The sequence below is a fragment of the Miniopterus schreibersii genome, assembly GCF_964146895.1.
Source record: "Miniopterus schreibersii genome assembly, chromosome: 13".
Classification (NCBI taxonomy): Eukaryota; Metazoa; Chordata; class Mammalia; order Chiroptera; family Miniopteridae; genus Miniopterus; species Miniopterus schreibersii.
The window spans coordinates 54821600-54846382 of record NC_138113.1 but is presented as its reverse complement, the minus strand read 5'-3'; the positions used below and the strand labels follow the sequence as shown (position 1 = coordinate 54846382).

General features: G+C 47.4%; 1 protein-coding gene across 4 annotated transcripts in view; it reads right to left on the bottom strand.

Annotated features, from left to right (window-relative positions):
- INPP4A (inositol polyphosphate-4-phosphatase type I A) overlaps positions 1-24783 on the bottom strand; it is a 119021-nt gene that overhangs the window by 35130 nt on the left and 59108 nt on the right. For all 4 annotated transcript variants that reach the window (XM_081155961.1, XM_081155963.1, XM_081155962.1 and 1 more), the window contains exons 2-13: positions 24262-24331; positions 23183-23391; positions 22483-22527; positions 15338-15456; positions 12661-12777; positions 12310-12389; positions 10698-10809; positions 9699-9789; positions 9079-9226; positions 6653-6783; positions 4740-4844; positions 4162-4270 (exon numbers count right to left, since the gene is read on the bottom strand). In XM_081155961.1, the coding sequence (XP_081012087.1) occupies positions 4162-4270; positions 4740-4844; positions 6653-6783; positions 9079-9226; positions 9699-9789; positions 10698-10809; positions 12310-12389; positions 12661-12777; positions 15338-15456; positions 22483-22527; positions 23183-23288 (1163 nt within the window). In that variant the 5' untranslated portion in view covers positions 23289-23391; positions 24262-24331. The remainder of the gene's footprint in view (positions 1-4161; positions 4271-4739; positions 4845-6652; positions 6784-9078; positions 9227-9698; positions 9790-10697; positions 10810-12309; positions 12390-12660; positions 12778-15337; positions 15457-22482; positions 22528-23182; positions 23392-24261; positions 24332-24783) is intronic.

The window sequence follows — 24783 nt, the reverse complement described above, 5'->3', positions numbered from 1 at the left end:
AGGCAGAGAATGTGCCAAGCCAGAGACCAGGCCTAGCTGCCTCAAATCCTCTCTTGCCAAACCTGGGAGCTTTTGGAAACCTGCTTCTTCCTCCTTCCCCGCCTCCCCTGCCACCAAGCAGCGTGCATATCTTGGGATCTGAGGTCAAAGCTACAGCCCAGCCATTGCCCAGCACAAATAAATACCAGCCTCTGGAGAACCAGCTCAACATCCCCAGCTGTGTGGGGCCTGGCTGGCTTGGTCGGTCCTTCTAGAGGAAGATGGAGGTCTCTCAGCTAAGATCCAAAATTAACCCAATACTACAAATTGATTTTTCAGACCATGTGTAGAAGCCGAAGAAAGCAGGGAGGGGAAGGATCAGAGGCCAATGAAGAGGTCTCCCCACAATTTGAAGTTGTGGGTTCTGACTGGGGTGGGTGTCCCATTCTTTGTGGAATGAGGGGCCCTGGCTGGTTCCCTCAGAGCTGCTCTTTGAGTTTGGGGGAAGAGAGAAATGGTGGAGAGCTACACCCTCCATCACTTTCTCTGGAGATGCGGGTGATTTGGGCAGTTCTGGGAACCTTCCCGATGAGCTCTTTTTAGAGTAACCCAAAGGCAAGTCACCATGAAACTGCCCTGCCCCTTCCCTGGACGAAATATGGGTTGAACATGCAAAAAGCAAAACCCAAAGCACCCCAGGAGGAAGCCACACCACAAGCCCACACACCACAACGAAGTGATGGATCTGCCAGAAGCCCATGCAGCAGACTGAGCTCCAGCCTGCGTGGTCTGACCAGAGCCATCCCACAGCTCAAGGTGCACACAAAAACCTTCCAATCTGCAATCACTCTTCCAAATGAATAGCTGCCACTTTACACAATTCAGTCTTAAAAACACAATCTCAAAATAGAATTAAAAAACACTTATTCCTCCCAGGCCCTCATATTTAGAGCACACATGTAATGTGTGCTGCATGCAGATATTCACATATGTACCTGGCTATATACACTTCAACACACACATACCCTCCCCTGCGCCTGGGAAAAGCACCATGCCCATTCACCCTGTCCTTACAGGCCACGCCCTAATAATAGTAAGCTGGGCCTTCTGCAAAGAGCTGCTGTTCAGGGTGATCATGTGCACGTGTGCCCAGCTGCCTAGTCCTAAATTCAGGAAAGCTGGAGAGGCCTCAGCCTGGGAGGAGTGTCCCTCAGGACTTCCTGCTGCCAGATGTCCAGCAGACCCTGATGTCTCAGACAGGGCCCAGCCACAGCCCAAGCCTCACCAGCTCCAAGAGAGCAGCAATTGCAAAGGGTTGCGGTGCCTCTGGGGCCTGTCACCCAAAGAAGAGTCACTGAAAAGCCCCTGTTCTGGCTGGGGCAAGCATTCTGGGCATGACTGGGGTCCTGTGGCAGCAGGGGGAACCCCAGGCGGCAGACACAATGGTTTCTGGCTGCCATCTAACTCTTTGGAGGAAAAAGTCACTTGTTAATGTAATTCTTGGTAAAACTGACACTAGTAACAGTGTTTTAAAAATATGCATAAACTATTAAGTATCATGAAAATGTAAGCTGGCTTCATTCCCCCAAGAGGTGATAGGGCTAAGCCCCAAGATTCTTATAATAGAGCCGGAGAGATTCCCAGCTGCACCAGTGGGTGGACGTGAAATCCCAGCACCAGACGTGCCAGCCTGGGCTAGAGTCCTCCTGGTAGAATCAGCACCAGGCCTGCTCTCGGAGTGAGCACAGCAACAAAGGGCGGTGGGATTTTAAAAACAATGCAGTAGACTGGACTGGCTATTCATTATCCAAGAAGGTTGCAGTTGGAAGGGAACTGTGTACCAGGCCTTAACTCAGAGCCCACACTGGCACCGGGGGTGAAGCACCTCTCGGGGGAGGGGACAGCACTGGGGGAAGGGACAGCACAGGCTTTCTCTGCATGAGAGCAAGACCCAGACAGACACTCTCCACAGACAGAAAACTCACCAACACTCCTCAAAACTGCTAAAGAAAAGAACCAAAATGAAGTATTAGCATTTGTTAGCAAACACCAAATGTAAAACAAAAAATTTAAAAGCCAGGTTATCTTTTGTCAAAACCCTTGACTTTATTAGTTGAAGGACATCTAACTTATGAGCCCATGTGCTCATTCATGAAGCCACGTCGGACCCGTGTTCGCACCCAGGGAAACGTCCACTGGTAGGCACGGTGCACCTGCATTTAAAGGAAAGTTCCAACGAGGAAAACCTTTCCTACCAGCATTAGTAGGACATTAAATAAAAAATCATATTACATATTTGAAAAACACCACAAAGGCATTTTGGGGATAAGAAGTCCTGAAGTTAACACTGAAAGCGATCAGAAATCAGCATGCTGACCTTCCTGGGACAAGGACAGCAGGGGCACCCCTCCTCACTGGGGTTTCCCTCCAGGGCCCTGTGCCACCCTCAAATCGCATGCGCACACTCCACACAGCCACATGCAATGTGTGTCAGACAGGACCTCTGCTGGCTGTGCAGAGCTGTCATGAGGACAGGAGCCTCGGACTGTCACAATGTCCAGAGAGACTCTAGAGTCAGTGAATCTGCAGGCGGGCCCAGTCCCCTGGCTCATCTGGGCTGAGGAACCCTTGGTGGGGATGAATCAGGTGGAGCAGGCTGTCTGGGGGCCTTCCAGAGGATGTTCCTCACCCTAGGCTGAAACTCCCCTTCCTAACCAGGCCTTCCCCTGTTCCTCCGTCTCCCATCTCCAGGAGTTCCTTGGCTCAGGGCAACCTGTGCACACATCTGAATGATGACTTCTTACAGTTCTCTCTTCCGCCCACCTGCTCCGGCCTCCAGCCTCAGCAATATGGTCAGTGACACTCCTAGCTGCATCCCTGACCCCCTCAGCCCACTGACTGACCACTGCACCTGACCTTTCAACCATCCCTGGTCCAGTCCAAGGTCAGTTTTCTCCAGCCATGTCCTGACTCCCGGCCACGGCAGCACAGGGCCAGGCAAGGGCCTCATGGCTCCAGTACCTGCTAATGCTCTCCACCTGACCACCCTGTGGGACTCTCTTGACATTACATTCCCTGGGCCTTTGCTTTACCCTCCCACAAACCATTTCATTCCCAGTTACAAGCGTAACCCTCTAACTCCACATTCCACACAGGTTATTCCACCAAACCTCCACCTTGCTGCTTCCCACCTTGAAAACCTGTCTGCAACGTCAGCTTCTTCTCACGTCCCTGGACTCATTGCCTGGTTGTGACTCTTGCCGCCTTCTCCAGAACCTACTCCATCCATGTTCTCCTCTATCTACCTCACTTGCTTCCATCTTTCCTTTCAGCCTAAACACTCTCACATCATAACCATCCTCCCCAAACCTGAGACCTTCATGCTCTATTTCATGGTCCAAGGATCTCACAGCACCATCTACACTTACCACCCCCACTTCTTACACTCACATCCCTTGATCTATTTAAATCTTGACAGATGACACTCTGGAAGATCACCTCCCACGTGTCCAACACACTAGCTGGGACTCACAGGTCTCTCCCCATTACCCAGTTCCACAGGACCCTATGTGCTTGTTCCCAAACACGGCACTGCTCGCTCCAGGCCTAGATCTGTCAGCCCCACACCCCTGCTCACCAGCACACAGCCCCACACTGAGGCCGGCTCTCCCCTCACTCCTCTCCCTAACGCATCCAGGCACCAAGCATGGGCCCACCTCATTGTGCGCTCTGCACCGCCCTTCCCCACCTGCAGCCTGACAGATTCCTGCTCAGCACAGCAGACCCATGCAGCCCCTCGAGCCTTTTTAAAACTGGGAATGTTTCTCCACGGCATCCATTAGGAAAGGAAAGGTCTCTCCCAGGCTGCACACTTTGGGACGTCCAATAGACTGAGCAGGGACTCTCAAAGGCAGCAGAGCCAGCAGTCCACAGGGCAGCTGCCACAAGCACCGCTTTCAAGGTGATTCAGTTCGCAGGGTTCCAGACTACTGACCAGATGGCCTCCTCCCCACCTAGCTCAGTCGCACACATACAGAGCAGCACAGGGTTCCTAAGGCAGCCTCTCACCACGCAAAAGCAGAATGAATGGCTGGATGCTTTTGTGGTCATATCCTGATTTTTTTTTAACCTAGGAAGCATGAGACAGCTGTGCAAGGCCCATGAATACCTCCAAGAACTTACTGTTTCTTGGTCTCTTCAAATTTGTGCAGCTTTTTGCGGAGGCCTCCTGACTTAAAACCTTGGCAGTGTGCAGCTGGCGCCCCAATGGTGACGATGTCGTAGCTCTGATCTGAATGACAGAAAGCTCTCCTCCGTTACTCTGGGCTTGGGCCTGTGGACGAGCCAGCTACAGGGATATGCACACAGCTCTGGGGCCTGACCCTCCACCCAGGTCCAACCAGCCTGCAGTTTCCTTAGTCCCAAAGCCTGGGCTGTCCAAGGGCCCTTATACACCCCAGGGTAGAGCCACACAGGGCTGGAGGCAACATGCAGCCAGCATCTCTCCTTCAGAAGGATGACTGAAGGGCAGCTTTCTGCCATGGAAATGCAAAGTAGCTGGACAGAGGAAAAGTGAGAGGAACGGGTTTGTGTTCTTTAATGAAAACCTTACAAAGGTCCTGTGATGTGTTTTGTATCCGAGCTGCGAAGCAGGACACACAGGTAAGGCTGGGGCAGGTGGGGGGGGCAGCACAGGGGACCGAGGGCCCGGGGAGAACAGAAGTGAAATGGGAGTCCACAAGAGGGGCAGAAAAAGTTACCTGATCCTCCATCGTCTTGAACTCTCATCCTTTGTATGTGCAAATTTGTGGGAACAAATTCCAATTTTTTATCTGCTTTCAAACTGCTTGCTTTAAACGAGGGACCTAAGAAATGGAACATTCAAAAACAAAGAGCATCAACATGTACCCTGCGCTCATTAATGGCAAGTAGAAAAGGGGTATTTGGGGGATGCTGCTCAAAAAGCAGGTAGGCATGTGTTGGTTGCGGCCCAGGCAATTCTGAGCTGCCTATGAGCACATTTCACTTCCAGAGAGTGGGTGGGTGGAACACTGGAGGGCGGGCAGCTTGAATGGTTCTGGGTGCTCAGGTAGGGAATGCAGCCAGGGAGGCAACTTCAGAAGGCGATGGCGACGATGCCTGCCCACCTACGACTCAGCTCTTAACAGACAGGCCTGACACAAGGAGGAGATTCTGGGCAACACGATGTCGGCAGCTATAAAAAGCACTGGGCCCATGCCAGGAGCTGCTTGCTTCAACTCTAGAGACCGCCATCATCCGAGACCTAAGAAATTGGTTTGACTAGAGCAACACGCCTCAGTTCTGAAAAGTGATGAAAACATCTGCTCATCACTTGGGTCTATCAGGATGAACAGATGCTGGACAGCATTAATTCTGGGCCCCTGGAACACAAACTTAAACAGGTTCCCTCATGTACGCTGTGGTCGAGGAGGCTGGGTATCTGCAGTCGTATTTCTATAGTCAGAGCCTGTAACTAATGAGGAACTCCATGCCTAGAAAATAAAGGGATTACAAACTATGCTGACAAGCAGAGGGTAGAAGAAATAAACGCTGTGCCAGTGAAAAAAGGAATACGTATTCTGCCAGTACACAAACACACCATGAACCATCTGTTCTGCATTTCGTCACAAGAGGTTGTTCCCTGGGTACTTACAGGGTGGTCTGGGCATCGGCAGCCCAGAAGCTGCTGGAACTGCAGAATCTGCTATCAACAGACTGGGGATGTGAACACACAGTGACATTTGAGAAGCTCTGCTCTAGAAAACTCCAGGCTGCATGGGTGTCACACTTTCCCAGGTAACAGGCACCCAGCATGGGTAGGTACCTGAGTTCCTTCAAGCAAATGCTGCCATTTCTCTTAGAAATACACTGAGATCTACTCTGCATTCAAAGCAAACCCAGGCACCAGCATCACTATCAGTCCCATATTTGGCTTCTCCTCAGCAGAGTTCATGGACATGTTCATACGTTCTGTGCCAAAAGGACATTAAGTATGTGATTTTCTTTCAACCCTGAAATTTCATTATGAAGACAGGAAGGAGGGAAGAATCTAAAGATAGAGAATAAATGAAAAGCCAAAAAGAAAATCATTCAATGTGGAATAAAAAGGGAGTAAGTTAAGAACCGCCTTCTAACCCTTCCCTGAGTGTGTTCTGAAAACCAAATGGCATCTTTCAAGGGGAGGGGTCTGGGCTTCATCCTGCCTTTGGAGCCTTCGAACAGAGAGTTCCACTCAGTCTACACGCTCGATGCAAATGCGCTGACTACTTCAAATGGGAAATGTAGAGCACTGCTTGTCTGAGGCAAACAGCCTACGTCCCTTGGGCATTTCACTGATATTAAACCAAGAAGAAGTAACAGGAGCTGGCAGCCTGTGATTTGGTCTCTCGCTCCTAAATCTCACCCCACAGTGGTTGTTTTGGCAGATGACACCTTGGAAGGAATTTTCAATGCAATTCAGAGGTTTAATTAAGATCTGAAATTAAGATCTGAAAAATCTCAACTTTAAAGAATTCACACCTCCATGAGAATCTATTTTTAAAAATCATTAGAATGTCTCTCAGTGAGACTCTCTGAGTGCCCTTGGGTTCCAGATCCCAGGTGGGGAAAAGGAGAGCGTGTGTGCCTGACGTAGAAGAGACCTGGCGCCCACCTTTGTACTGATGCAGGTCGGTCAGGTTCTCCTGGTACGTGAGGATGATGGTCTGGTACTGAGTGACAATCTGGCGCCGGAGGCTCTCCCAGCAAGGAGACAGCTCCCCCAGCTCCTCCAGTTCACACACTCTGCAAACAAGACACACAGGTCAGGACTTGTAGCGGGCTCACTTTCCTGGAGAGGCCCAGGGGTCCGTACCATCCAGAGCAAGGTGTACATGAAGCATTTTAATGCCAGGAAAGGCCCACCTAGCAGGAGTCTAAGGCTGAGCAGCAGGGAGTGACAGACCCTCCAGGAGGAAGGGCTGCACGGGAGGCAGACCCCCGACCACAGAGCAAATGCACAGAGAAGCTTTTTACAGAAATTTAGTCAAATGTTTGAAGCAAACTAAGTGGAGGAGTGGAGAGCAGTGGCTCCGCCCTGGCCTTGACAACTGGCTCCTATCAGAAACCACACAGGTGAAGGCTTCAGCTGCAGCCCACTGGGTCTGAGCAGAACAGAATATGTAACCCTCCCAGACACAAGGGTCTGGAGGCCTGTAAGTAACTGCTATGACTTGTTATCTCCAGAAAAAGAACAAAACATAAGATGGATTTTTTTTTTTTTAAAAAGGACAACCATTTTAGAAACCTAGGGAGTGGAAAAGTATAAAAGACCTAAAATCCTCATTTTATAGGAAATCAGAAGCTAATCCCTGAAATTGATTAAAAGTATCCTACACATATATTTAGAAATACAGCAGTCAACACTAAAACGGATCAAAGTGGTTGTTTCTGGGATAAAAAGTTGAGGGCCCTGAGGCTTAAGTTGTTAACAGCCTTTGGCACTATTTGGCTTTTTATACTATGCACGTTTTCCTTTGAGGGAAAAAAGAGGCTAATATTACAAAAGTTTTCAGGAATCTACTAAATTGTCTGATGTTAAAAAAACTGTACTGTTATTAAATTAGCAAAATTAACGTAGCCCTGGCTGGTGTGGCTGTTTGTTGGAGCGTCGCCCCATACATCAAAAGGTCGTGGATTCAATCCCCCATTGGGGCGCATCCAGGAGGCAACCAATCGATGTTTCTCTCTCTCCCTTCCTCTCTCTCTCAAATCAATAAAAACATATCCTTGGGTAAGGATTTTTTAAAAATTACCGTAAAAGGGCACTAGTGCAGGCAGGCTGTGGGGATTTTGGGGAGAGCAATGTCCTCACTTACTGAGGCCCACTGGCCTTGGCCTCAGCTCAGTTCACGTGTATGAGGCCCAGCTGCCTGCCGCTGTGGCCCCCTCTGGATGTCTCTGCCTGTGTTTCATGTGGCTCTTGCTTATACTTCCGGCCTCAGTTTAATGTCATTATCTTTCAGAAGTCTGCTTGGACCACCTCCTCCTCACAGCCCCCTTTCACTTTCTGCTGACACATCTGGGGCTGTGTGTGTGGCCCCAGTTCTGTTAGTGACTGCCTCCCAGGGGGTCTAGCTCACCAAGAAGCCTCACACTGAGCACAGTGCCCAACACATGGCTGGCGTGGAAAACAACACAAACCTCAAAAGCAAAATGCCTAGGTGAACAAAGTCTTTAAAATTAGAGTGCATATAAGTACATATATATACCTAGTGCAAACAGTGGGAAATTATGCCCTAACTAGAAATGATACGAAAAATGAAGATACGTGGTAGCTATATGTACACAGACAGAAATATGGAAAAGCTGAAAGGAAAATTTTTTAAATTAAAATACATATAAAATATGTATGAATAGAGAGAAAGCAGCTCTTTTCATTTCTTGCCATTTTTAAGTTTGAATTTTTCAAGATAAAAGTTTAAAATGAAACAGCTTTATTAAAGCAGTAGGATTCTGGCTACATTGTTTTCTTTCATGCTTCTGTTATACTGTGTCTGTGATTAACATCATTTCATGACACAGAGCAGGAATGACAGTAAAAGGCGGATGGGAGATGCAACTTACAGTACCTGAACCACCCCCCAGGCTTGTCCCTGCCTTGGGACCAATGATATCCATCCTGGGCTGGAAGGATGCTCCCATGGGTCCTACTCACCCTCTAGAGCCCTTATCACAGTGACCCTGCGCAAGGAAACTGTTGACCTAGGCAGCCATAACCAAAGAATTACCAGCTATTTTTAACTTTCTGAGGTCAAATGCACAGTGAAAGTAGAGGGAAAGTAGCAGGTGCTGAGTGCTAGGCACACATATGGTGCTCCAGGCACATTATCTTGTGAAGTCTTCTCACAGAAACCCCAGGATGCAGAGGAGCAAATGGAAGCTTTGGAAGCCCAGGCCACAGAACAGGCAAGGGGCGGAGGCTGGGTTTTTCATCTGGCCTGCCTGGGTCCAGTGCTCTGTCCACCACACACATTAAGAGCTTTCCAGAAGACACAAGATGCGGGCAGGATGGGTGGTCCCTGCTCCACTTGGCCTCACCTGGCCGCATCTTCTTCCAGCAGCAGCTTCACGAACTGCCGGGGCACGTGCAGGGAGAGCACGCTCTCTGCCATCTGCTCCAGGATCCGCAGGTGGTTGCCATCGGTGGTGGGGAACCGGTACATGCGGCAGATGGCACCACCAAAAACTGAGGGGTGGTGGAGAGACAGAGGCTGTGTGAGCAGGCTGCAGACCTGTGCCAGGTCCCCCTTCCCAGGCCCAAAATGGTGCTGACACTCTCCATCTTCTTACTGTTCATCTCAAGGGAATTAAACATTTAAACCAAAAACCCACCAGGTGGCTGAGCCTGAATGCTCTTCCCTGAGACAGGTAATACTCTTGTCCCAGGATGTATAACTGATTCCCAAGCACAAGGGCTGTGGCAGGTAGGCTGGCAGTGACTAAACCCAACGCAAGACAAGAAAGAGCGAGGCGAAGGAGGAAGCCCTCCCTTGGAGTATTACCAATTCCTTATACGTTGGCAAAAAGAGTGCAGCAGAGAAAGGACAATGGGGGTGCAGGGCCATGACAATGACAGCGGGTGGGCTGGAGAGGGTGACCACGGGCCCAAGGAGACACTGCCGAGAGAGGCAAGAGCACGGACGGAGGAAGCTGTTTACCCGATTTCAGCAATGTGTCTTTGCGCAGCGAAGCATATTTGGATCGGATTCCCAGTGCTTCGGTCAAACTCTCATCCACGGGCAGGACCATCTAGTGACACATACAGAAAAGCACAAGAAACCATGAGGCTCAGATGAGTCCAGAGCACTCAGAAGAGGTGGTGGCTGCCAGACATCATAAATCAGCTCTTAAGATGAATGCCACCATCAGCCCTACAATAAATATGTCACATAGGCCACACACAGATTAACCCTCCACCTGGCATACTGAGTGTGTCCCACGCACAACTTCCCAGAAATGTGTGTCTTCTGACTATGTCACTTCACCTTGTATTTCAGTGTTTTGATGTGTAAACTTTAAGGGAGGGGAAAATGACACCCAGAAATATTTCCATAGCTGATGTTCTGGGCTTATCTGAGGTAAAATGAGCTATCTCTGTATTTTAAAGCAATGATACTTACCAGCTCTTGGGCTCTTAAATCAGAATTCTAGTCTGAGAGCTTAGAGTATATATGAACATGAGGGAGTGTGAAAGGTAAGGAGAGGGTGGGAGAGGAAGGGGATGGGGAGATGGACCCTAGTGGGGGTGTGAGAGGCTGCAGAGGGTGTGCAGACTTGAAATGTGTGTGCATGAGGCAACAGTGGGCACCTAAGTGTCTGGGAGAGGAAGGTACTAACAAAACGTCAGAGACAATCTGGGTATCATTCAGCACCCCACCAGCCACCCCTCGCTCCTGACTGCAGCCCCTTGGCCAGGCTCCCCCACCACTCCCCACTCCGAGAGGCGACCAGAACAGCCCCACAGAGGCAGGCTCCAGGGCAGCAGAGCCTGAGGGGACCCCCTTCTCTCCACTTTAGAAGCGCCTGGGGGACTGGTAGGTCCTGAGGCGGTGGCATCAGCAGCAGGCCCTGCCTGTCCCTTCCCTGGCTGTGGAGGCAAAGCCCATCTGGACAGGTGCCCACTCCTTCCAATGGAGGGGCGGGAGGAGTCAGCTCACCCTCCCATTGACGGTGTCCAGAGACCGGGTCACTGGAGGCCGTTGGTCTGACTTCTCCTCCATCTGCCAGCCGATAACCGTGATGTTACCCACGCGGTCACTCTCTGCAGACCTGCAACAAGCAACGCACTTTGGGAAGTGGTGTCATGACTGTGATCCATTTTCTGCGAAAAGCTCAGCCACCTGAGTCACCGGGGGTTGGGGGCGTGCCATGATTTGGCTGGCTGGTCAGTCAGGCAGCAATCACTGAGTGCCCAGACTCCAGGGAAGCAGACAGGACACCAGGGGACGTGGAGGAGTGGACAAAGCTCCACAGAGAAGTGTGAGCATGCTCGGTGATGCCGAGGGGAGGAGCCAATGCTTGCTCCCCTGGGCTGACCCCTGCCCCAGACAGCGATGGGGACGCATCTCAAAATCAGGTCTGGAGAGAATCTTCTGGCACTGAAACCCCTTCCTGCTCCTTCCGACCTGTCCTCAAGCTCTGATTTGCCTCAAGGCCTAGGCCTGGACCCCAAGTCAGCTGAAGTCACCCAGGGTATCTGAAAGCCTCTGAATCCTGATACGATGCAGGTGATGCCACTCCAACCAGTCAGCTTTATCCCTAAGACTGCTCAAAGGGGTGCGGCTGCCTGGGCACATCTGACTCGTCCAGCGACGCCCAGGCTTTTATGTAAGACGTTTGACTTAGCCAGCAATCATCTTCATGTGGTCACTGCTACTGCCCATTGCCTTTGTGACTCTTTCTCAGTGTCCTCACGCCCGGAAGTCCTTTCCCCACACTATCCCAACAGTCACCTTCAGCTTCGGTAAAAAAGGGTTATGCTCACTTCTCAGATGTAACTCTAATCCACCAGGATTACTCTGCATATCACTTACCTGGATATTCTTCTCTGAGAGCCCTTCCCCCACCCAACCCCCTTCGTTTGCCCCGACTCTTCCTCTGTCCCCAGTCAGGTTCTCCACACACACCAAGGTCATCTGCAGGGCTCTCACCCTGTCCAATGCCTGCAACACCCATAACCACAGCTACAGAATAGTGCACCATCTAGCAGAGAATTAATCCTCTTTGTCAAAACTTTCTTTATTTTGGACTATTTTCTTAATTTTCACATTATTTTGAAATCAAGAACACCAAGTCAGGGTTTGGGTGAGAGCTGCCCCTAAAATGAATTTGGGAAGGGTTGCCATCTTGACATCTTTCATCATTCTTCCAGGGACACAGTGGGGGATCCCCCCCCACAGGTATTTACTGAGCCCTAAGCACTGTTCTACATGCTTAGGATACAGCAATGAAGTAAAACAGACAGAAACCCCTGCCCTCTGGGAGCTGACACTCTTGGAGAGGAGGCAGACACTACAAACATATCTGATTTATTAGATATGTGTCTAGGTTTTCCTTCAGGTCTGAGTCCAACTGTGCTCATGTTTCCTACGGATGCCACACACACCCATCCCCAATAGGCCTCTGATAGGCTGAGGTCTGCTTTTGCTTCAGTGGACAACCACTCCCTGCTAAGACCAGCCTCTGGGAGGGGGTAGGAAAGGGGGCCCTTCCCCATCAGTCTCTGGACCTTGTAACGCCATTTCCTTTCAAAAGAACACAAATACCAACCTTAGTGTTAAATGCAACCGATGATGCCTGTCCTGCAGCAGATCCTTGACAATAAATGTTCCAGAGCCCAATAAATACATCTGAAGAAGAGGGAGAGACAGCGTGAGTCCGATGCTCTGCCTCTGCTCCAATGTCTAGGCCCAGGAGTCTGGCTGGCTGGTGCCCACAACACCTCTCACCCTCACTGCAGAAGCCCAACAGAGATGCTCGGGAAGAAATTCCCAAAGACAAATTCAATTGGATGTCAATTTGTGAGCCAGTAACGAAGCCAACTGCATGTTCATCTCTCACTGAAATGAACTAGAGAGCTTTAAAAAGGGAAGAAAAACCCTGAACCACAAGCTACTTAACTGTTCCCTGAGATCTGTCTTTGACGTCGTACACGGAAAGCTTGATTTGCGTCATCTGATTGATGAGGGAGTCTTGGAAGAAGGCAATACTGCTTAAGAATATAGGATTGTTGGTTCCCTAGAATGGAAAAAAAAATCCTCAGAACACAGGGTTGATTTTTCAAGTAACTGCTCTTGAAATACAGCAACATTTTCAGAATGAGAAACTAACATTCTTACCAACTTGGATCAACACAAATGCTCATGGCAGCATAAATGAATGCAGTCAACCAAAAAACTGCTTTTCAAGGATGAAGGAGTCCTGCAGACCCTTCCTGATCCAGACACAAGCTGTGCCCAGGACTTGTCCTAAGGGCTTCCCCTCATTAGGAGGCTTCAATAATATGGAAATAGGCTGAATGTCCACATGTCATTCAACCCGAGATGAACTATGCAGTTGGATCTACTACTTTGGGCTGTTCCTGCAAGATGTGTCAAGGCCGATAAAAGAGGAAATGAATGGCTTAGTTGTTATTTCTAGACTCCTGTGGTTTGGAAAAATTAAGGACTGACCTATTTAAGGCTATCCCTTTTTTGAGGCTAGCTGTTAGTTTCTACATCACAGATGGCTATTTCCTGGAAGCTTAGCCTCGCCCCCCAAAAACATATTCTTTTTCCCAGGCGGTGTAATTACCTCAGCCAACTGGTAACAGTTCCTGTCTATATCTGTGGTGGGGTCTGTGCTCTGGCTGTGTGCCCTCTGCAGCTCCAGACCCAGTCTCTCAATGTCTGCTGGCAGCTGCCCGCCTCCTCCCTCCAGCCACCAGCCTCCCTCCCTCTGCCCTTGGTTAACCATCTCTGACTCTCCTTCCAAGGAGGCTACAAACTTGGTGCCTCCTTCTCCATTGTTCTCAACCACCTAGTGACAATAAATTCTTCCACAAATCCTCCCTTGCCCTGGCCAGTGTGGCTCAGTGGTTAGAGCGTAGGCCCCAGCACAGAAGGGTGGCAGGTTTGATTTTGATTCCTGGTCAAGGGCACATGCCTGGGTTGCAGGTTCAATCTCCGGCCCAGTGGAGGCCCATGCAGGAGGCAACCAATTGATGTGTCTCTCTCACATGGATGTTTCTTTCTCTCTCACTCTCCCTCCCTAACTCCCTTCCACTCGCTCTAAAAATCAAAGGAAAAAACCCTGGGGTGAAGATTAACAAAATAAAAAATCCTCTCTCACAGGCACCCCTTCTTGCCCCTCTTTGCCAGTAGCAGTCAGGTGCCACGTCACACTCCCTCAAACACCTCTGGCCAGCTGTAAACTCCCAGCCTGACGTTCAAGGCTTCCCCCTTGCTTTCCACCTGTGCCTTCTGCACACACTAAAAAGGCTAAAGTTATCCTTCAAGCCACATGAGGCTCCCCATCGCCAGTACAGAACTCTGCAATGTTCTGCCACATGTGGTCCCTAAACTGGCAGCATGGGCATGACTTGGGAGCTGGGGAGAAACAGTCTTGGGCTAGAGCCAACCTATCAAGTCAGAATTTCACTAAGCAGCCGCAGGAAGCCACCTCTGGTCCTCAGAACTGGCTGAGAACCCATCCTCCCGGTGCTATCCTCACCCTTAACACTCCCCACACTCTGCTGGGTATAGAAGCAGACATGTTCACCCAGCCAGGCATGGCTCAGCGGCTGAGCATTGACCTAGGATCCAGGAGATCGCGGTTCAATTCCCAGTCAGGGCACATGCCCGGGCTGCAGGCTAGGCAGCCGATCAATGACTCTCTCATCATTGATGTTTCTATCTCTCTCCCTCTCCCTTCCTCTCTCTGAAATCAATAAAGATATATTTTAAAAAAAAATAAAGCAGACATGTTCATTTCTACCCCCCCCCCCCAAACACACACAGGATAGTCAACCTCAGGGGCAGGGACTGGGCCTCAACGGCCTCTGCAATGCCCAACACTGTGCTGTGTTGTGGGCAGTGCTCAACAAAGGCTTAGAAAACAGAATTGTTGACTTGAACTTGGAAATAAGTTTGTAAGAGAATGGAAAGGCCTGGCTTCCAAAATGTAGGAGGAGGAGGAAGTGCAGTGGAGCCTGCTGGAGACTGGTGGGCCAGATAATTCACCAGGAGCGCACATTCCAGTGGGATCCTGCACAATCCCACACCAGCAACTCCTACGCTTAGCTTCACAGCTACGCAGGAGCTCATTACCGAAACAGCTGCTGCAAAATTCCCAAGGTGAATGCATATTATTCATTTTAATGTAAAAAGTAAATATATAGCACACAACTCAAAAGGACATAAAAATAAAAACCAATAAAAATAGGGGTATGTGTAATAAGAGGGCTGGTTAAGAGTTACTCCCCAAAATTGATTAATGAGCACAATTTACAAAAGTAGCAGCCAACTGGAAGTGACAATGAAGAATTGAGTCTTCCTCTTAAAAGGCAATCAGGCTTACAGCATCACTGTTCAAAAATAACCAGCCAGTAGCTGATCAATAATTGTAAAGGGGTGGCAAATAAAAATGACACCCAAAACTGTGATAAAAAATATCAAGTGCTATAAACACATGGAAAGTAGCAATAATTCACATAGATATTATCACAGCTACAGGTGCTCAGGTTGGTGAGCAGCCCTCCCACCAGGGTGAGAATCACGGTGAGCCTGTCGCAGAGCCCCCGGGTGCCAGCAGCACCCACCTCGATGATCTCCGTCTGCGCGTGCTTCGTCCAGAATGCCTGAGGAGGGGTGGTCACACTCACTGCTACAAAACTATTTGGTTTCCGATCTAGCGATGGCGTATGCAGCTCACTACAAGCTATGGAATCAAGATGGGAAAAAAAAAAGAATCCTTTAAAATCAGGCTCTAGTTATTTCTCTATTCCACACACACCCAAAGAGCAAAAAAAGTAAATGGCACTCAAAGGGATTAGACAATTACACTGTCAGCTGTCACAGGGAGCTGACTTTTTAAAATTGGAAATAATTTCTTCTCACTCCTCCCCTCCCACCCGCACCCCAAGGCAGCAGTGCCCTAACTGCAGGGGAGGCCGAGTCCAAGGGACCTTTCTATGTCTAGGGAATGGGGCACAGCGCGAACAATCTCATATGGTGTCTGACCCTTGTGAACATCCTACCAACCAAGCTAAGCAGCCACAGAGTCAATGAGATCACGACACAGCTCCTCGTGCCTGTGTCCATGACTGCCGTGCTAGCCCTGAGCTTGCACTGCCCCATGGTCTGTGTGGGTGTTCACTGAAAGCAAATTTAAATTTTATGGCAAAATAAACAAAACTTTTTAAAAAAGGAAGTCACTGCTTATTTATTCTTCTTGTAAAACTCATATCAAATGCAGGATTACAAAAAATGTTACTTTTCAGAACAGGAACTGTTCCAGTTAGAAAATCTATTGTACTAAGCACTTTGAAATAGATGCTAAGACTCAGAAAATTCCATCGTAGAAGTGACCTACAGGAAAATGGTCCTATTTCATTGACTCTAACATGCATCTGTTGTAAAATGCACTGTGAAAGCAAAAATGACCCACTGCCATTAGACTAGGATATGCTATTGACTGTAAGATACTTTCTTATTATAGAGATATTAAAATATGAAAATATATACATCCTGGAACCGATTAAATATATGGTAAATCAAAGTTCGACACTAGTAGAAACTAGTTTTGGTGGAGCAATAAACACTCTCCAGAGTGCTGTCAATTTTGCTTAATTTCCAGAGTTCTGAAACAATGGACTTTGACCATTTTTGCTGATGTTCTCATTGCCTTTATGGAGGAAAAAATTTTTAGAAGTCCTTACTCTGTCATTCCTGCCCCCATCATTCTCATTTGATTTTTAAAATGTTCACTGGTGATTTAAAAGTAGAAATTGATTTTTACTTCTGAAAATTAATTTTTGTTCTCTGATTATCCCCTTTGTAATATCTTCTCGTATATCTTCAATTTTCATTATTTATTGGATATAATAAAATACAAAGAACTTGGCTTTTCAGAGTTTTAACAATCATATACACCCATGTAACCATCAACAGAGCAAGGTAGAAAACTTTTCCCATCAGACTAGAAAGTTTCCCTATCCTTCCAGTCAAGTCCCCATCTCTGCAACCACTTCTGACTTCCATCACTTTTGTCTATTCTTGAACTGCATATAAATGGAATGTTTTAAGATTCATCTATATTTTTATATGTATTGATAATTCGTTCTTTCTTCTAAATTGATGAGTTATATGCCATTGTATAAATGTACCAAATTTTTTTTAATCCATTCCACTGTTAATGGGAATCTGGGCTGTTTCATTTTGAACCATGATAAATGCAGGTGCCATAAACATTCTTGTTCATGTCTTTCTGTGAGCTTACATTTTCCTTTCTCTTGCATAAGCAGCTACGGGTGACATTTCTAGGTTATAGCAGAGAACAGGTCTCATTTCACAAGCTAACAGTTTCCTAATGTGGCCGCCCGCACCACTTACAACACAGTGGGCTACATGCATGATTTCAGCTGATCTGCATCCTGCCAACATTGGGTGAGGTCAGTACTTCTCTCAGTTGTTCTAACAGATGTGTTTTAATTTGCACATCTGTGATGTAAAGCATCTTTTCACCATATGCTTATTGTCTATTTTTACAACTTTTTGTCAAGAGTCTAATCAAGACTTTTGCTTATTTTTAAGTTGGGTTGTTGACTTTTTAACTGTTGATGCGTAAGCATTTTATTTTAGATCTGTTCTTTATCAGGTATATATGTTGTTAATATCTTTTCCTAATCTGTGGTTTATCTACTCCTTCTTGGATTTTTAGAATATTTTATTTTATATTTTTAATTTTAGGGCATGGTAGGCAGAAGAATGTCCCTCTCTGAAAAAAAGTATTCATGTCCTAGTCCCTGGAACCTGTGAATATATAACATCACCGGCTAAGGACTATGCAGATGTGACTGAGGTCACGAAACCCTGACATGGGGAGGCTATTCTGGATTATCTGAGTGGTCTTAACTAATCACACGAACTCTTAAAAGCAGGAGAAGAAGGTGGAGTCAGAAAGGCGTGACCCTGGCCCAGCTGGCATGGCTCAGCAGTTGAGCATCAACCTAGGATCCAGGAGATTGCAGTTCGATTCCCCGTCAGGGCACATGCCCAGTTACAGGCTCGGTCCCCAGTGGGGAGCATGCAGGACACAGCCGATAAATGACTCTCTCATCATTGATGTTTCTACCTCTCTCCCTCTCCCTTCCTCTCTCTAAAATCAGTAAAGACATTAAAAAACAAAACAAAACGAAAGAGGTGACTCTGGAAAAAGAGGTGCATGATTCCAGCTGATCTGCACCCTGCCAACACTGGGTAAGGTCAGTGAAAGGCACACGACCTGCCACTGCTGGCTCTGAAGACAGATAAAGGGGTCCACAAGCCAAGGAAGGTGAATGGCCTTTGTAAGCTGAGAACCAGCCTCAACTGGTAGCTGGCAAAGAAATGAGACCTCAGCCCTAAAACAATAAGGAACTAAACTTCGCCAACAATGGAACAAGCAAGGAAATAGATTCTTGCTCAGAGCCCCCGAAAGGAATGCAGCCCTGCTGATACCGTGACTCTGGTGTTGTAAGACTCTAAGCAGAGACTCCACTGAGCCCACTGGATTTTTGACCTAAGGGAACATAATGATAATAAATTTGTGCTGTTTTAAAGTGCTAGATTTGTGGTCATTTGCTGTGGCAGCAAGAGCAAGCTAGAGAATAGGTGCTTTTGCGATCTGTCCAAGAAATCTTTGACTACCCTGAGACTGTTAGTTACTTCCTTTGTTTACTTCTAGAACCTTCAAGGTTTTACTTTCTAAAATTCTCTTCTATTTCTTCTACATCTACCCCAGCAGGAATCAGGGCCCTGACTGTCCCGCTCTCTCCTCCTCCTTCATGCTGCGCCCTAAGGGAGCCGTGGTCTGGTCCCGGCTGCCCTTCATCAGGTGTGGGTTCTTCACACCCACGCAAGGTGGAACAGTTGGGTCTGTCAAGCACAAGTGATGGCAGACAGACTGAGGAATAACAGGTGGCCAACGGTGGGAACATGAACATCATCAATTTAAGGGCCAATAGGCCAAATGCCACCTTCAGAACACACCTTCCTACGAGTGACCTCCTCTCCTGGCCTCCTCCCCGACCCAGCCAACCTAAATCTCACGCAGTGTTTCATTCCTGGCTCAAAGGTCCTTAGCTTCCACGGGTCTTTCTCTCAGCAGCCCCCAGTCACATCTCTGTTTACTGCTTATATCACCCTTAGCCTATTTCCATAGAAACCATTAATTTCTGATCTGCATGCCTTGTCTCACCAACCAAATCACCTGCAATCCCAGCTGAGTAAATGCTGTTGCGGTAAACTGGTAGGACGTATTTCAAGTACATATCATTTGACTCAGCGATTCTACACCCAAGAATTTATCAAGGAAATAACCAGCAAAATATATGGAAGGTCTGTGTACAAGTATGTCCACTGTGGTGGTGTTTATAATGGCAAACTGGGAAGAATCTGATGTCACCAACAGGAGACTGGCTAAAATGAGTGTGGCAGAGCAGTCCACAGGTTCTCTTGAGGGACTCAATGCTATGAGGCAGCTCCATGTTTATTAGAACGAAAGGTGCCAGTGATATTTTGCTACATGAGAAGAAAAGCCACGTTAAGAACACTAGGGTGACATTCTGCAAATAATTCCACCACCTCCACAACCAAAATCATTATAGCGTGGTGTGGGTGTAAAAATACCTGGAAGGACACACACCAAAATGCCAACTGTCAGTCTTTCTCAGGGATTTCTTTTCCTACATTTTCTGTAATAAATGTTTTAAAATAAGCATTTTTGTTGTTGTTAATCTTCACCCAAGGATTTTTTTTCCATTGATTTTTTGAGAGAGAGGGAGAGAGGGACAGAGGGAGGGAGGGAGGAATATCAATGTGAGAGAGACACATCGATTGGTTGCCTCCCGCACGTGCTTCAACTGGGGTCGGGGATCAAACCTGCAACCCAGGTAGGTGCCCTGACCAGGACCACGACCATTAGGTCCATGGGCACATGAGCCAAACTGGCCAGGGTAGCACTTTTTAATTTAAAATTTTTTTATTTTAAGACAAAATATTTGATCATTCAATCATCTGGCTCCTCACCTTTTTTTCTTAATTATGATAAAATTCATTTCACATAAAATTCACCCTCACTTTATAAGGCTGTTCTTCCTCTGTGTGTCTCTACTACTTCTTGATTTGTCACATGCAGAAACATCCTGATTTTATTCTAGGGGTGAGGGTTTTTAACTCAATTATATCAACTCTCATCCTCTGTGCTCAATCAGTCTGGCTCATTTTTGATTAAATCCCTACTCTGCATTATTAAAGTTGAGTATTACTCATTATGAGCCAGTGGGGTTTCTTTCACTTCTCTCCTGTGTTGGACCCTACCTGTGTTCCTGGACCCCATGTCTTCCTTCTTCTCAATTCACTCCCTCTTCTGGGTGAAGCACACCCTCCACTAACTTCCAGAGAGAGGATGTGAGGAAGTAAGCTTATTTGAGACTGTAGCTGAGACAAGTTTCCTCCTACCCTCACATTTGACTGACAGTCTGGTTAAGTACAGCATTCTCAGCTGGAAACAGTTTCCCACCCACATTCCGGGTGCTGCCCCACTGCCTTCTAGTTTCCAATGAGCCAGAGAGTCTCCAGCTAGCTTCATCCCTGATCCTTGGATATGACCTTTATTCCCCCTCTCTGGAAGTTTAGAGACTCTTCACTTTATTACCCGTGCTCTGAAATTTCACCATGATGTGCCTCATGGTGGGTGTTTTTTCAATATGCTGGGCCTGGTAGGTGTTTTTAACCCAGACACACATTTTTCAGCCCTGAGAGACCCCTGGTGTTATTTCTTGGTAACTTCCTCCCTCACATTCTTTACTAAGTGTTGGACCTCCCGAATCTGCTCTCTAATTTTCCATTTCAATTTCTCTCCCATTTTCTATTTTGCTTTTAAATTTTTACTTTCTGAGATAATTCCTTGAATATATTCCAATCTTTACTGAATTTTCAAATATTTTCTATCCTATTTTAAATTTCTTAAATTAGCCTTGTTTTTCAACTGTTCTTTTTCTTTAGAGTATCCTGTTCTTGTTCGATGTATACACCATCTTCTCTTGAGGCTATAAATTATAATCTATATATAATACATACATAAATATAATTTTATATATAAAATATATATTAACTGTATTTATGTAAATATATAATTTATACACAAGCCGCATGTCCATCAGCAGGAAAATAAACTATGGTTCGTTCACACGACAGCCACTCAGCAAGGCAGGAATGAGCTACTGATCTGCAGAACCTCATGTCCAGTATGAGTCTCGGGAGCACTATGCAAAGTGAAAGAAGCAGTACCCAGAAGGCTGTGTGCCATATGATTCCATTCATGTGAAACTCACAAGGCCTAATTGCAGTGACAGAAAACAGGTCGATGGCTGCCTGGGAGTGAGTGTGAGGACACGGGAACCCTTCGGGGTGATGGAAAGGCTCTGTATCCTGACAGCAGTGGTAATTATATGCATGTATATGCTTATCAAAACTCACTGATACTACATTTAAAATGGGTATATTTTACCTATAAATTATACCTCAGTGTTGATTTAAAACAAAATGAGAGAACAGTGAAAGATTAGTTAGACCTTTGTGGAAGGCCCCCAACATGAAAGAAAAAATAGAACTTGGAAGAGACAATGACGGAAGTACAAGAAAACATCAAAGAAATTACACGTCAAAGAAATTATATACTGTACGGAGTCTGTTTCTGTTTCTTATCCTTCCTGATGTTCGGGATGATTTAGGATAAGGGGTGGAAATGCGCTCACACTCTGTTGTGAAACCTGGGCTGGTGTTACAATTTGTAAAGAGCAATGAAGCTCTAGGTTGGTGGGCAGGTGTGTGTCTCCTGCAACCCCCACCCCCGTACACAACACAGTACTCACTACCACTGCAGACCCAGACATCAGGCAGCACTGGCAAAACTTTGCACTGGTTTAAGGCCATTTAACCAGATGTGGGGACATTTTCAGAGTTTAAAATTTTATAATACTTATGCTTTTATGGATTTACCAATTTGTCAAAGTCCTTCTGTATTGTTTTGTTTTAACCACCATGAGCTTCTCTCTCACATGGTAACACCCCATACAACCCATGAGGAAACCCGTGCAGCAAGGTCAAGGGCAGGCTCAAGGCCGAGCAGTTTGCAGCACAGTCCGGATGAGATTCCAGGAACACCTGACTCGCCAGGAGGTGCTTCTTTTGTCACATTACCTCTTGGACACCACTGCCAGGCCACCGGCCAATGCTGACCACCACCCAGGGGATGAAAAAAGGGGAGGGGACCACCAGAGAGTAGTGACTCCAGAGACGAAGCATCCCAGATGACCACGCCTTGCTCTCCTACCTCCTGGGTGAGCCACCGGCCTGCCACATTTCCCTGATCCCAGAGCTGGCAGTCGACTAGTTTTACCCATTCTCTCTCGGTCGCTCCCTGAGAGGGAGGGCACACAGGTGTCATCACCTCCGTTCAGAGAGTAGGGAATGAGGGCTAAAAAACTAAACTCAACCACACAGTCCCCAGACCCACCCGCCCCCCCCCCCCCCCCCGCCGTGGGAAGTCCACACCAGCCTCCGGTTTCATCTCAGAAACACTTCAGCGGCAGTGGCAGCAGCAGCGACAGCAAATTCTCTAAGACAAACTAGGGCTGGAGATTGTGTTCTTGTTTTTGATAAACATATATTTTTAAACCAAAACAATTAAAAAGACACCCACCTAAGCTGAATTCTAAAATGGGTTCATCTGGATCTTGTAGATTTCCTAAATAAAAAAGACATGCCAGAAAAAAGTCACCCTTAAGCAACAGTTCCCTTTTAGAATTTATGCAAAAAAAACCCAACACACTTGTAATCATTTCACAGTATTTGTAAATCAAACCGTCATGCTGCATACCTTAAACTTACACAGTGATATGTATCAATTATTTCTCAATAAAACTGAGGGGGGGACAGGACTCCAACATTCTACTTTATTTTTCCATGCAAAATTGTTATGCAAGATGATTTCTTCATTCTATAAATATTTTGTTTTGAGATTCCTAAGAAGTCTCAGACCCCAAAACCAAACCCCTTCCTTTCCAGGTCTGCATATCCACAACAGGCAGGGCTTTTACTGTGGCCTGGACACTGGCCAGACAGGTCCGGTGGACACTCCTACATTATCTCCTGGCCAACCAGCCTTGAACGAATCCACCCAAACTGGAAACCTGAGAGCAGGCTGGTTCCCAGGGAGAGTGCCGGCTCTCCCTCTCTATTCTGACTCAACCAGAGGATGCCATACTAGGGCACCCTCCAGCCTGGGGCAGTCACAGGGGGCTTATACTGGCTGTTGAGCAGGTGCCCCAGGAGGCACACTTGGCCCTCCCAGAACTACCACTATGTGGGACCCACCAGAAGCCAGCCCCCGTGAGGCTCACCTGCCAGAGAGAGGCCAAGCATGTCAGCTGCCACATCAATGGTGGAAGCCCGCTGCATTGCACGGGCCCTGGCGCTATGGCGAGGGCTGTGCTCTCTTGCTGTCATGATGTCATTGGCGATGATGTGCTTCCTGCTCCTGGATCAGACCACGCCTGATTCCCTGGGAAGAGCTGTCACCCAGCCCTAGAACCCTAAGGTGGCAGTAGTCCTGAGAAACAGGAATGAACACTGGTAAGAAGCACAGAGATAGTGGTAGAAAGACACTGAGATCGTGGAGACAATGTGACCTAACACGAGCAGGTGCAGCAAGACCAGGGTCGTGGCAGGTAGGGGCCAGGGTGAAGGAGAGTCTGATGGTCTAAGTCTATTTAATCACCACTACCTCTGTACTTCTCAGTACCTGCTCACACACACACCAACACAGCATGCCTGTGGGACCCATACAGAAATCGTGTTCTGACAAAGATATGCCACCTTAAATGATGGTTTACATATAATCATAAAATACGGCTTTTGAGATTTTACTTCCTTTATTATGCTTTTCCATTGGCGAGTCTCATAGAATTTCATAAAATTTAAAGCCAATTCACTATAACCTCTGTTAGAAGGATACAGATTCATGAAGGGGTTTGCCACCCTGGCCACCAAAGCATGGTGGGACATGCAACAGACAAAAGCATGTGTCCTCCAACCTTGCTCTCTTTCTTCCCAGAGCTACAGGCACTTCATGTGGGTCTTGGTCTTGGCTTTCCTTCCCACGAACCATACAGGTGATCCTCTATGCCTGACTAATGCAGACAGTGCTGTGCCGTGGAGGTGAACATCTCTGTGAAAACGGCCACTGTGGGCTGGACCAGAGAGCACAGAACTCATTTTGCTCTAAGTGGGATGAGCGGCAAGAAGTGAGCCCATTTTTCTAACCCTAGACACGATAATCCCTGCTGCATCTAGAAGGAGCCACCCTTTAGAAGTTAAGATAATTAAACTGAGCAAAGCTTCCAGTTTCCAGAGGTGTCAACACCTCTGTACCTGAAGGGCCCATGTTCCTGCTCTTGAGTGAGTTCACCCAGCAACTTACTGGACATGTTTGTTCTGGATCAGTAGAGACACGTGGCATTTCTTCATAGAAGCACGTCGAAATCCATCATCTAAAAATAGAAAATTATAAACTTAGGCTAGTCAACACGTACAGAGTTCTTACGAACACATAACACATACGCTTTAATTCCAATACCTAGAAGTATGGGGAAGCTGAAAGCTACTTCACGTTCCTTTGAGCTCTACATACCAACCTAACCTTTTCGCTCAAAAATAAAGGTTTTGCTCAAAGCATGAGAAATAGAAAGTATACACTCCTATGACCCTCCAGGGGTGAGCCGGGGGAACCTGGGCCAGCCCTAAAGTGCGATGTGAGCAGTGGGGTGGTTTAGGGAAAATAAGGAGGTAAGAATCTGAGCCCCGGTCTTCCCGCTTACAAGTCTCAGGTCTGGGATAAGCTGCTGGACCCCTCTGAGGCTCTGCCTCTTGGTGTCTAAGATGAGGCTAGTTGTACCCACCTCACAGGGCTGTAGTGAGAAACAAATGCGTCACAGCGGGAGAT